General features: G+C 51.9%; 1 protein-coding gene across 5 annotated transcripts in view; it reads left to right on the top strand.

Moving 5' to 3' along the window:
- The window catches only part of nup98 (nucleoporin 98 and 96 precursor), a 95808-nt gene that overhangs the window by 54590 nt on the left and 28297 nt on the right, over window positions 1-12921 (top strand). For all 5 annotated transcript variants that reach the window (XM_033022174.1, XM_033022172.1, XM_033022171.1 and 2 more), the window contains 5 exons: window positions 792-982; window positions 4775-4894; window positions 5819-6108; window positions 11425-11541; window positions 12517-12655. In XM_033022174.1, coding sequence (XP_032878065.1) covers window positions 792-982; window positions 4775-4894; window positions 5819-6108; window positions 11425-11541; window positions 12517-12655 — 857 coding nt within the window. The remainder of the gene's footprint in view (window positions 1-791; window positions 983-4774; window positions 4895-5818; window positions 6109-11424; window positions 11542-12516; window positions 12656-12921) is intronic.

The raw sequence follows: 12921 nt of genomic DNA, 5'->3' as shown, positions 1-12921 counted from the left end.
CTCTAGCGTGTCCAAACTCTTAATAATCTTATATGGTTCAATAAGAATCCCTCTCATCCTTCTCAACTCCAGAGTATACAAGCCCAGCCGCTCCATTCTCTCACCATATGACAGTCCCGCAATCCTGGGAATTAACCTTGTGAACCTACGCTGCACTCCCGAGATAGTCCGAGGGTCTCTAGTGAGATAGATTGGAAGTCAGGACCGCTCTCTAGTTGATGGTAGGACGTTTCAGTTGCCTGATAACAGCCGGGAAGATACTGTCTTCTGAAGATACTGAAGACAAGCTAGATGCAGAAAAAATGTTCCCAATGTGGGGCGAGTCCAGAACCAGGGGCCACAGTCTTAGAATAAAGGGGAGGCCATTTAAGACTGAGGTGAGAAGAAACTTTTTCACCCAGAGAGTTGTGAATTTACGGAATTCCCTGCCACAGAGGGCAGTGGAGGCCAAGTCACTGGATGGATTTAAGAGAGAGTTAGATAGAGCTCTAGGGGCTAGTGGAGTCAAGGGATATGTGGAGAAGGCAGGCACGGGTTATTGACGGGACGATCAGCCATGATCACAATGAATGGCGGTGCTGTCTCGAAGGGCCGAATGGCCTCCTCCTGCACCTATTTTCTATGTCTAAGTCTATGTCTGTGAATCTGGAGGTGTGCGTTTACACACTTGTGTACCTCTTGCCCGATGGGAGAGGGGAGAAGAGGGGCACGGAGGGGAAAGGCTTTCGTGTTCACTGCGACGGTGAATGGCGGGTGTTTGAGCGTGGGTTTAACTTGTCGTCTCCTTGCAGCGGCTGAAGCCCACCAACCCGGCGGCCCAGAAGGCGCTGACCACCCCCACTCACTACAAGCTGACGCCCCGCCCTGCCACCAGGGTGAGGCCCAAGGCCCTGCAGGCCACGGGATCCACCAAGTCGCAGCTCTTCGACGGACTGGACGATGACGAGCCCAGCTCCCTGTCCAATGGCACCTTCCTGCCCAGGTAGGGGAGGGGAACATCACGAGGGGGGGGGGGGGGGGGTGCACGTTCTGGAACATCACGGGGAGAGGGGGGGATAAACACACTATGGAAGATGGGTGGGGGGGAATAGATGGGGTTTAGTTTAGTTTATCAGCGAGAAGGAATGGGTGACGTTTCAGATCAAGACCCTTCTTCACACTAGGGGCGGCATGGTGGCGCAGCGGTAGAGTTGCTTCCTCACAGCGCCGGAGACCCGGTTCGATGCCGACTACAGGCGCTCTCTGTACGGAGTTTGTACGTTCTCAACCCGTGACCTGCGTGGGTTTTCGCTGAGATCTTTGGTTTCCTCCCACACTTCAAAGACGTACAGGTTTGTAGGTTGACTGGCTTGGTACATGTAAAAATTGTCCCTTGTGGCTATAGGATAGTGTTAATGTACAGGGATCGCTGGTTGGCTTGCACCCGTTGGGCCAAAAGGGCCTGTTTCAGCGCTGTATTTCTAAACTAAACTAAACTGGAGTGAGGGGAAAAACCTTTTTACCCATTCCTTCTCTCCACAGATACAGCCTGACCCACTGAGTTACTCCAGCATTTTCTGTCTATCTTCGGTTTAAACAAGCATCTGCTATTCCTTCTCACACATTTAGTTTAGTTTATGTTTACTTTAGAGATATAGCGTGGAAACTGGCCTTTCGGCCCACCCACCAGCAATCCCTGCAGATTAACACACCCACTAGGGACAATTTTTACACTTATACCAAACCAATTAATCTACAAACCTGTACGCCTTTGGCGTGTGGGAGGAAACCGGAGATCTCGGAGAAAACCCACGCGGTCACGGGGAGAACGTACAAACTCCGTACAGACAGCACCCGTAGTCGGGATGGAACCCGGGTCACCTGCGCTGTGAGGCAGCAGCTCTACCCGCTGCGCCTCCGAGCCGTCCATATGCACAGCGTGAATGCAGAGTGTGCGAAATCACCAGTGGTTTAGATTGGGTGAACGCACGGTGTCAAATCACAAGGGGTATCTATCGGCAGAGTCTGTGGTAAATCACGAGGGCAATGGGTGGGGTGAATGCGGGGTCAGTAAAGCCACACGAGGCACAGGCAGGCTAGGCTGAATGCACAGTGTGCTTGTCCAATAAAGTCAACTTTATTTGTCACGTACACATACAAGATGTGCAGTGAAATGAAAAGTGGCAATGCTCGCGAATTGTGCAAAACAACAGAACAGAACCAGTATTTACGTGTTAGAAAGATTTTTTTACAAAAGACACAACACAACAGTAAATTAGACCCTGGTGAGATTAGAGTTTATAGTCCCGATGGCCTCCGGGAAGAAACTCCGTCTCATCCTCTCTGTTTTCACGGCATGACAGTGGAGGTGTTTGCCTGACCGTAGCAGCTGGAACAGTCCGTTGCTGGGGTGGAAGGGGTCCCCCATAATGTTGCTGGCTCTGGATCTGCCCCTCCTGGTGTATAGGTCCTGCAGGGGGGTGAGTGTAGTTCCCATAGTGCGTTCGGCTGAACCCACTACTCTCTGCAGAGCCTTCCTATCCTGGGCAGAGCTGGTCCCAAACCAGATTGTGATGTTGCCGGACAAGATGCTTTCTACAGCCCCTGAGTAGAAGCACTGGAGGATCCTCAGAGAGACTGTGAATTTCCTCAGCTGCCTGAGGTGGTAAAGGCGCTGGCTTGCCTTATGCACCAGTGCGGCAGTGTGTGATGTCCATGTCAGATCCTCTGTGATGTGGACTCCCTGGTATTTAAAGCAGCTCACCCTGTCCACGGTATTCCCATTTATCTCCAGTGGTGTGTACGTCCTCGGATGTTGTGTCCTTCTAAAGTCCACAATCAGCTCCTTAGTTTTATGATATTCAAGAGGAGGCTGTTGCCCTGACACCAGAGTGCTAGATCAGCCACCTCCTCCCGGTAGGCCTTCTCATCGTTGTCTGAGATCAGGCCCACCACCACAGTGTCATCAGCAAACTTGATGATAGAGTTGGAGCTGAACCTAGCCACACAGTCATGTGTGTACAGGGAGTGCAATAGGGGGCTGAGGACGCAGCCCTGGGGGGATCCTGTGTTCAGGGTGAGGGGGTTGGAGGTATGTCTCCCCATCTTGACTACCTGGGGCCTGGTGGTGAGAAAATCCAGGACCCAGCCACACAGGGGAGTGTTCAGTCCCAGTTCCAGCAGCTTCTCAGCAGGTCTGGTGGAGACTATGGTGTTGAAAGCTGAACTGAAATCAATGAACAGCATCCTCACGTAGTTAATCAAGGTACCTGTACCATGAGATTCTTTGTTGCATGCAGATCAGTGAGATTAATGCCGTACATTGACATCAGTCGACATCAGTCGATCTATTACAATCCCACTGACTCCCACAACTATCTCGACTACACTTCTTCCTACCCTGCTTCCTTCAAAGACTCTATTCCCCTTCTCCCAATTCCTCCGTCTACGCCGCATCTGCACCCAAGATGAGGTGTTCCAGATTGAACATCCGAGATTCCTCATTCTTTAGAGAACGGGGGGTTCCCCTCTCCCCTCTTCCCCCCCCCCCCCCCCCCCATCACAGATGAGGCCCTCACTCGTGTCTCCTCGGTACCGGCAGCTCCACCCTTGCTCCCCTCCCCCTAGTCGCAACAGAGACGGAGTCCCCCTAGTCCTACCTTCCACCCCATCAGCCGTCGCATACAACACATAATCCTCCAAATTTCTGCCACCTCCAACGGGATCCCACCACTGGCCACAGTTTTCCCATCTCCAGCCCTTTCCCGCTTCCGCAGAGACCTGTCCCTCCGCAACTCCCTGTTTAACTCATCCCTTCCCACCCAAACCACCCCCTCCCCAGGTACCTTCCCCTGCAACCGCAGGAGATGCAACACCTGTCCCTATACCTTCCCCCCCTCGACTCTGTCCAGGGACCCCGACAGTCCTTGCAGGTGGGGCCGAGGTTCACCTGCACCTCCTCCAACCTCATCTACTGTATCCGTTGTGCAAGATGTGGACTCTTATACATCAGGGAGACCAAACGTAGACTGGGTGATCGTTTCGCAGAACACCTTCGCTCAGCCTGCGTGAACCTACCTGATCTCCCGGTTGCTGAACACTTTAATTCTTCTTCCCATTTCCACACTGACCTTTCTTTCCTCAGTCTCCTCCATTGTCACAGTGAGGCTAAACGCAAATTGGAGGAACAGCACCTCATATTTCACTTGGGCAGCTTACAGCCCAGTGGTATAAATATTAATTTCTCTTGCTTCAGGTAGCCCCGGCATTCCCTCTCTCTCCATCCCTCCCCCACCCAAGTCGCACCAGCTTCTCGTTCTCATCTAGCAAACAGCTAACAATGGCCTCTTTCCATTATCATCGTGACTTTTTTTGAATATCTTTCATTCATTGTTCTTTATCTCTCCACATCACCGTCTATATCTCTCGTTTCCCTTACCCCGAACTAGTCTGAAGAAGGGTCTCGACCCGAAACATCAGCCATCCCTTCTCTCCAGAGATATGCTGCCTGTCCCGCTGAGTTACTCCAGCATTTAGTGTCAACCAACAAACCTGCATGTCTTTGGAATGTGGTGGGAAACCGGAGCACCCGGTGACAACCCACGCGGTCACAGGGAGAACGTGCAAACTCCGTACAGACAGCAGCAGTAGTCAGGGTGGAACCTGGGTCTCTGGCGCTGTGAGGCAGCATCTTTACCACTGTGCTTTCCTAAGGAAGCCTTTATCCCTTCTTGGGAAGGCTCCCCTGCAGAAACTAATGCTTGCCCGTCCTGTCACCCCTCTTGTCCACCTGCAGGAAGAGCATCAAGAAGCTGGTACTGAAGAGCTCCAACACTTCATCGCTGTACTCACCAGGACCCGGCAAGGAGCACAACGATTTAGCCTCTCCCCCCGAGTACCCAGAGAATGGCGTGGCGTAAGTACATCAACTGGCACACAGAGGCTGCTCTAGCTGTGTGTGACTGGGTGTGTGTGGGTGTGTGTGCGTGTCTGTGTGTTTGTCTGTGTGTGACTGGGTGTCTGTGTGTGCGGGTGCGGGCGTGTGTGTGTGCGTGTCTATGGGTGTAACCCTGTGGATGCATGTGTGTCTGTGCGTGGGTGTGGGCGTGCGTCTGTCTCTGTCTGTGTGTGTCTGTCTGTCTCTGTGTGTCTCTGAGTGGCCCTGCCCTCAACAATCCCTCTCAACCCCATTCTCCTGCCTTCTCCCCATAACCTCTGACACCTGTACTAATCAAGAATCTATCGAAGGTACACAAAAATGCTGGAGAAACTCAGCGGGTGCAGAGGCATCTATGGAGCGAAGGAAATAGGCAACGTTTCGGGCCGAAACCCTTCTCCTGTCTGAAGAAGGGTTTCGGCCCGAAACATTGCCTATCTCCTTCGCTCCATAGATGCTGCTGCACCCGCTGAGTTTCTCCAGCATTTTTGTGTACCTTCGATTTTCCAGCATCTGCAGTTCCTTCTTGAACAAGAATCTATCTATCTCTGCTTTAAAAATACCCACTGACTTGGTCTCCACAGCGATCTGTGGCAATGAATTCCACAGATTCACCACCTCCTGACTAAAGAAATTCCTCCTCATCTCCTTCATGAGATACGTCCTTTAATTCCGAGGCCGTGACCTCTAGTCCTAGACTCTCCCACTAGTGGAAACATCCTCTCCACATCCACTCTATCCATGCCTTTCACTATTCGGTAGTTTTCAATGTCAGTGGGGGGGGGGGTGGGTCAGCGGGTCAGTGGGAGATGGTCAGTGGGGGGTGGGTCAGGGGTCAGCAGGTCAGGGTTCAGTGGGTCAGGAGCGTGTGTGTCAGGGTCCGTGTCTTGTCCCCCGCTGTAGTGAGCAGCAGAGCCGGCTGGAGCGGGAGGACGATGACCACCCGGAGGTGAACAAATGCTACACCAACACCATCGTGAAGCCCATCCCCCAGACGCCGCCGGAGGGGCTGGGCGGCAACAAGCACCAGACGTCGTCAGCCATGGACGACACCATCGCCGAGATGAACCTGCGCAACACCCTCCGCAACGGCACCACCGAGGGCAGCAGCGACGGGGCGTCCTGCATCGAGGGCTCGCTGCAAGAGGATCCCGAGCCCGAGGTCGATGACATGCTGCCACCACACCCAGCAGGTGAGGGACCAACGGGTGGCACAGCAGCGGGTAGAGCTGCTGCCTCACCACATGGTGGTAACATAGAAAGTAGGTGCAGGAGGAGGCCATTCGGCCCTTCGAGCCTGCACCGCCATTCATTGTGATCATGGCTGATCATCCCCAATCAGTACCCCATGCCTGCCTTCTCCCCATATCCCTTGACTCCACTAGCCCCTAGAGCTCTATCTAACTCTTTCTTAAATCCACCCAGTGACTTGGCCTTCACTGCCCTCTGTGGCAGGGAATTCCACAAATTCACAACTCTCTGGGTGAAAAAGCTTTTTCTCACCTCAGTCTTGTGATTGAGGCAGTGCAGTGTGGGTTCACGAGATTGATCCCTGGGATGGCGGGACTGTCATTTGAGGAAAGATTAAAAAGACTAGGCTTGTATTCACTGGAGTTTAGAAGGATGAGGGGGATCTTATAGAAACAAATAAAATTATAAAAGGACTGGACAAGCTAGATGCAGGAAAAATGTTCCCAATGTTTGGCGAGTCCAGAACCAGGGGCCACAGTCTTAGAATAAAGGGGAGGTAATTTAAGACTGAGGTGAGAAAAAACGTTTTCTACCAGAGAGTTGTGAATTTGGGGAATTCCCTGCCACAGAGGGCAGTGGAGGTCAAATCACTGGATGGATTTAAGAGAGAGTTAGATAGAGCTCTAGGGGCTAGTGGAGTCAAGGGATATGGGGAGAAGGCAGGCACGGGTTATTGATAGGGGACGATCAGCCATGACAGGGCTCTCAATTAACTTTTTTTCCCCTGTTGCCAGCCGGGCAACCTTGGCAGCTGTTTAGGTTGCCAAATGACAGTTTAGGTGGTCATTTAAGATGGCTTGCATGACGCGCGCGATAATGTGCTCGGACGAAGTGCGTAGTTACCAGTTAGAATTATACTCAATGAAGCATTCACATATTATTTCTGCTTCAAATATAGTCACAAACTAAACATTCACCAATCAAGACATGATATATCCCACAATGACATGCAGCAAAATTATAAGACAGTATCTCAACTCTTTTTACACATTGCAGTTAATGCAATTTCTATTAGTTCTTTCCACTTCCAAACAAAAATGTGGTTGGATTATTCAGCGTATGATCAACCTGTGTCATTAAATCCTGGACCATGGTAACATATATGCGTACGTATAGTTGTGAATGTTGCTCATTAAATAACTACAGTACTGATACTCCATAGTAAGAGCATTGATTTGCCGTTAAAATGAATTCTGTAATAACGTGTCAACGGCAGCAGTGACAATCGAACACTGCGGTTTTAATGTTTCACGTGTTCACAATTTAATTAATCCATCTTTATGGTCAGTACAGGGTGGATCGGAGGGTCTGTGCAGGATGAATGGGAAATCACTACAGGATGAATAGGGGAAGGTGCAGGGTAAATGGAGGGTGGGTCAGTACGGGATGAATGCGCGGATTAGTACAGGATGGATGGGGGAACAGTACAGGGTGAATTGGGGAACCAGTGTAGGATGGATGGGGGGCGTGGGGGTAGCAGGAGAATCAATGCGAGGTGGATAGGGTGATCAGCGCAGGATGAATAGATTGGGGGGGGGGGGGGGGAGTGGGAAAGGGAGCACGGGATGTCAGTGAGGACTGAATAGTGGCGGGAATGGGGATCAGTGCCGGATGTAGAGGAGGGGTCCCAGGATAAAGGGGGGTGGAGGGGGCGTACAAGAGAGAGAGAGAGGGGGGGGGTATGGAGGAAGGAGGGTCAGCGCTCCTCGGACAACATTGCCCCGCTGCCTTGGCCGTTGGGATTTCCTTGCCACTGCCTCCCTCCTCCGCCAGCCAACAGCAAGGTGCGGGGCCGAGCGGTGCAGCTCAAAGATCCTACAGCTAAAGGATCTATGGTGCAGCTGCTTCAGAAGTGTCGGAGCGAATGACGGCTCCCGCAGAGCAGCAGCAGCGGCCGCGACAGCAATCCCGCTAACGGCGAAAACCGCTTTAAAAAAAAAAACCCTCCCGCACGCCAAGGTCTCCCCCACCTTCCTCCCGGGTTTTTTTTTTTTTAAACGCCGTTAGCGGCAAAGATCCTATAGCGGAGCTCTGCTATAAGATCTTTGGTTAGCGTGTTTGCAAGCAGCGGCCCTCATCAGGGCGGGCAGGGTGCGGGGGGAGGAGGAGATGGAGCCGCTGTCGCTGTTCGAGGCCGTCATTCGCTGCGACCCTTTGTCACCCCGCACCTAGTATCTTGCCCAAGCAATACAGCCGTCACCGCCGACACAAAACATCACGTTCCTTTCCTCCAGCGATGCTGCCGGACCCGCGGAGTTACTCCAGTTTTTTGTGTCTATCTTCGGTACAAACCAGTATCTGGTTGCCAAGCCGGGCAAAATGACTCGCCGTTTAGGTTGCCCGGCGGAGCTTTGAGTGGTCAATGGCACCCGGGCAACCATTAATTTCGAGCCCTGCATGATCACAATGAATGGCGGTGCTGGCTCGAAGGGCCGAATAGCCTCCTCCTGCACCTATTTTCTATGTTTCTTAAATGACCTCCCCTTTATTCTAAGACTGTGGCCCCTGTCGCCCAACATTGGGAACATTTTTCCTGCATCTAGCTTGTCCAGTCCTTTTATATATTTATATGTTTCTATAAGATCATCCCCTCATCCTTCTAAACTCCAGTGAATACAAGCCTAGTCTTTTCAATCTTAGCGCAGTGCTGCCTCTCAGTATCAGTACCACAGCGGTTAGAGCTGCTGTATCACCATGGAGCAGTGGGTAGAGCTGCTGTGTCACCATGGAGCAGCGGGTAGAGCTGCTGTATCACCATGGAGCAGCGGGTAGAGCTGCTGCCTCACACACAGCGGTGGCCGATAGTCGATGTTGCTTCATTTGTCACATCTGCAGCTGCACGGTAAAATCCTTTCTGCATTTATTACACAGGCGGGCACCACCATTATTGGCGCCCTTATTCAAAGTCCGGTCGGCCCGCATGCTCGACGTACTGGAGCAGTTCCCGCAAACCCACGTCCCTCTCCTCTCCTAATCCTGGCACCCCGGTAGAGCCGCTACCTCATAACATAACGGTGGCACATTTCCACGGCGGGTAGAGCTGCTGCCTCACAGCGCCACAGTCCCCCGTTTCCATCCTGACCCCAGAATTGTGTCCACTTCCCGTTTTCCCATTACAATAGCTGCAGGAGTAGGCCATTCGGCCCTTCGAGCCAGCACCGCCATTCAATGTGATCATGGCTGATCGTCCCCAATCAGTACCCCGTTCCTGCCTTCTCCCCATATCCCCTGACTCCGCTATCTTTAAGAGCCCTATCTAGCTCTCTCTTGAAAGTATCCAGAGAACCGGCCTCCACTGACTCGCAATTCTCTGTGCGAAAAGGTGTTTCCTCGTCTCCGTTCTAAATGTCCTACCTCAAATTAGGGGAACAAAACTGCACACGATACTCCAGGTGTGGTCTCACTAGGATCCCTGTACAACTGCAGAAGGACCTCTTTGCTCCTATAAACTCAGGAAGGATGTGGGGTCTTTGGAGACGGTGCAGAGGTGGTTTACCGGAACGATGTTGGGGTTAGATGGTTTCAGCTACAGGGAGCAGTTGGATAGGCTTGGAACGTGGGAGGTTGAGGGGAGATTCGTTAGACGTTTATAAGAGACGTGGATAGACGGAACCTTATTCCCAGCGAGAAAACATAGCTATAAAGTGGGAGGGGGAAACGTTCAAAAGTCACCCATTCCTTCTCTCCAGAGATGCTGCCCATCCCGCTGAGTTACTCCAGCTTGTGGTGTCTATCTTCGGTTTAAACCAACATCTGCAGTTCCTTCCTACAGAGCTGTAGATGTTGTGTACATGGACGCATTTAGAATATTGTGTTCCGTTCTGGGCACCACGTTATAGGTGTTCGACAAGGTTCCGCATGCTAGGCTGCTCTGGAAGGTTAGATCGCGTGGGATCCAAGGAGAGATAGCTGAATGGACAGCAAATTGGCTCCATGGAAGGAAGCAGAGGGTGATGGTGGAAGGTTGCTTCTCAGACTGGAGGCCTGAGACTAGTGGTGTGCCTCAGGGTTCAGTGCTGGGCCACGTTACTGTTTGTCATCTACATCAATGATTCGGATGAGAACATACAGGGCAAGATTGGCAAGTTTGCTGATGATACAAAAGTGGGTGGTTTTGCAGATAGTGAAGATGGTTGTGAACGATTGCAGCAGGATCTGGATCGATTGGCCAGGTGGGCGGAGGAATGGTTGATGGAATGGAGACCCCTTCTTCGGGTCTGAAGAAGGGTCTCGACCCGAAACGTCACCTATTCCTTCGCTCCATAGATGCTGCCTCACCCGCTGAGTTTCTCCAGCATTTTTATCTACCTTCAATTTTTCCAGCATCTGCAGTTCTTTCTTAAACTGATTTTAGATGATCAGCCATGAACACATTGAATGGCAGTGCTGGCTGGAAGGGCCGAATGGCCTACTCCTGCACCGTGTACTCATCTGTAATGTAGTGACAACCTTCTGACAACCTTCTACCACTGCACCACAAAGAGCATATTAACGTATGGCATCTCTGTGTGGTATCTCAGCTGCACGGAGGCGGAGAGGAGAGCTCTTCAGCGTGTTGTCCACAGAGCGCAGAGGATTATTGGGACACCGCTACCAGCCTTGGAGGGCATCTACCACACACGGTGCCTCAGGAAGGCCGTCAGCATCCATAAAGACTCCTCACACCCTTGTAATGGACTGTTCGAACTACATCCCTCCGGCAGACGTTACAAGTCCTTCTACGCCCGAACCTCCAGACTCAGGAACAGCTTCATTCCCAGAGCTATAGCGGCTCTGAACCGGCCCTGCTGAGTGCCCCCCCATCCCCCCTGGACTGTCTCCCTCGGATGGTCAAGTCGCACAGACACATCTGCACTTTATAGTCTGTTGAACAGTTTTGACTGTTTTACTGTTCAAGAAGGAACTGCAGATGCTGGAAAATCGAAGGTACACAAAAATGCTGGAGAAACTCAGCGGGTGCAGCAGCATCTAGGGAGCGAAGGAGATAGGTAACGTTTCGGGCCGAAACCCTTCTTCAGACTGTTCTTTTTACAATCCATGTTCTCGGGATATCAATACCTAAATCCAAATTTTATTAGTTATTTATGTTATGGATTGGAAGCTGCATACCAAATCTCATTGCGCTTATGTGCAATGACAATAAAAGATATTATAATATTATTATTATTATTATTATTAGTATGTGCGGTATTTGCCGTTGTGTTTGTACCTGTGCTGCGTGGGTTGTGATGGCTTTGTGCTCCGTCTCTCTCTGGCAGGCATCGTGCTGAGCAAGGTCGGCTACTACACCATCCCATCCATGGAGGAACTGGCCCAACAACTGACCAACGAGAGCGGCGAGTGCATTGTGGAGAACTTCACCATCGGTCGCAAAGGTCAGTCGCTCGTGGGTGGTGCCCGACCCCGTCCCCCCCCCCCCCCCCCATTTTTTGAGCTTTAAGAAAGATAGAAATAAAAGAAGTGAGGAAAGTGAGAAAGAGTCGTGATAGTGCAAGAAAGTGTTGGGAAAAGAGAGCCCATTAGAAAGAGAGTTAGAGAAGAAAGTTAAGAAATAGACCCTAGAAAAGAGAGAGAGAAAGAAAGAGAAACAATTATATTATAATCTATTATAAAAAAACTCAGCAAAAAGGGATATACCAACCATATTTTTCATCCCCATTGGTCGCAAAGGTCAGTCACTTGTGGGTGGTGCCCGACCCCGTCTCCCCCCCCCCATCACCACGGCCGCACTCAACGCTTGTCTCCAGCCCAGGGTGGACATGGGGGGGGGGGGGGGGGGGGGAAGGTTTCCTTCGTCAGAGGGTGGTGAATCTGTGGGATTCATCGCCACAGACGGCTGTGGAGGCCAAGTCCGTGGGTATTTTTACGGCAGAGATTGACAGATTCTTGACCACAGTTTAAGAATAAGGGGGAAGCAGTTTCGAACGGAGACGAGGAAACCTTTTTTCTCACAGAGAGTGGTGAGTCTGTGGAATTCTCTGCCGGAGGCAGGTTCTCTGGATGCTTTCAAGAGAGAGCTAGAGAGGGCTCTTAAAGATAGCGGAGTCAGGGGATATGGGGAGGAGGCAGGAACGGGGTACTGATTGGGGATGATCAGCCATGATCACATTGAATGGCGGTGCTGGCTTGAAGGGCCGAATGGCCTACCCCTGCACCTGTTGTCTATTGACTAGTACGGGTGTCGGGGTACGGGGAGAAGGCAGCAGAGTGGGGGGATGGTTTAAGGGGGGGGGTGAAGTGTAGAGGGGGGGTTAAGGGAGGTGAAGGGTGGGTGGTTTCAGGGAGGTGGTGGGGTGGGGGGGTTGGTGACCCTATGGGACAGACACCACTGACTTGCCCTTTGCCCCCAGGGTACGGCTCGGTGTATTTCCCCGGTGTGGTGAACCTGACCAACATGGACCTGGATGAGATCGTGCACATACGCAGGAAAGAGGTGACCGTCTACCTGGACGATGACAAACGGCCTCCCATGGGCGAGGGGCTCAACAGGTAACGGCCAGAGCACGCAGCATCCAGCCAGCTCCTCCTTCCCGTGTGTGGGTGTGTGTGTGGGTCTGTGTGTGTGGGTCTGTGTGTGGATGTGTGTGTCTGTGTGTGTCTTTGTGTGTGTGTGTGTGCGTGTGTCTGTGCCTCTGCGTCTGTCTGTGTGGCTGTGTGTGTGTGTGCCTCTGTGTGTGTGTGGTGTGTGTCTGCCTGTGTGCCTCTGTGTCTGTGTGTGGTGTGTGTCTGCCTGCCTGCCTGTGTGTGTGTCTCTG

This window comes from Amblyraja radiata, chromosome 6 (assembly GCF_010909765.2).
Source record: "Amblyraja radiata isolate CabotCenter1 chromosome 6, sAmbRad1.1.pri, whole genome shotgun sequence".
Classification (NCBI taxonomy): Eukaryota; Metazoa; Chordata; class Chondrichthyes; order Rajiformes; family Rajidae; genus Amblyraja; species Amblyraja radiata.
Note: the sequence above shows the minus strand (reverse complement) of the source record. Positions and strands in the feature narration are given on the sequence as shown.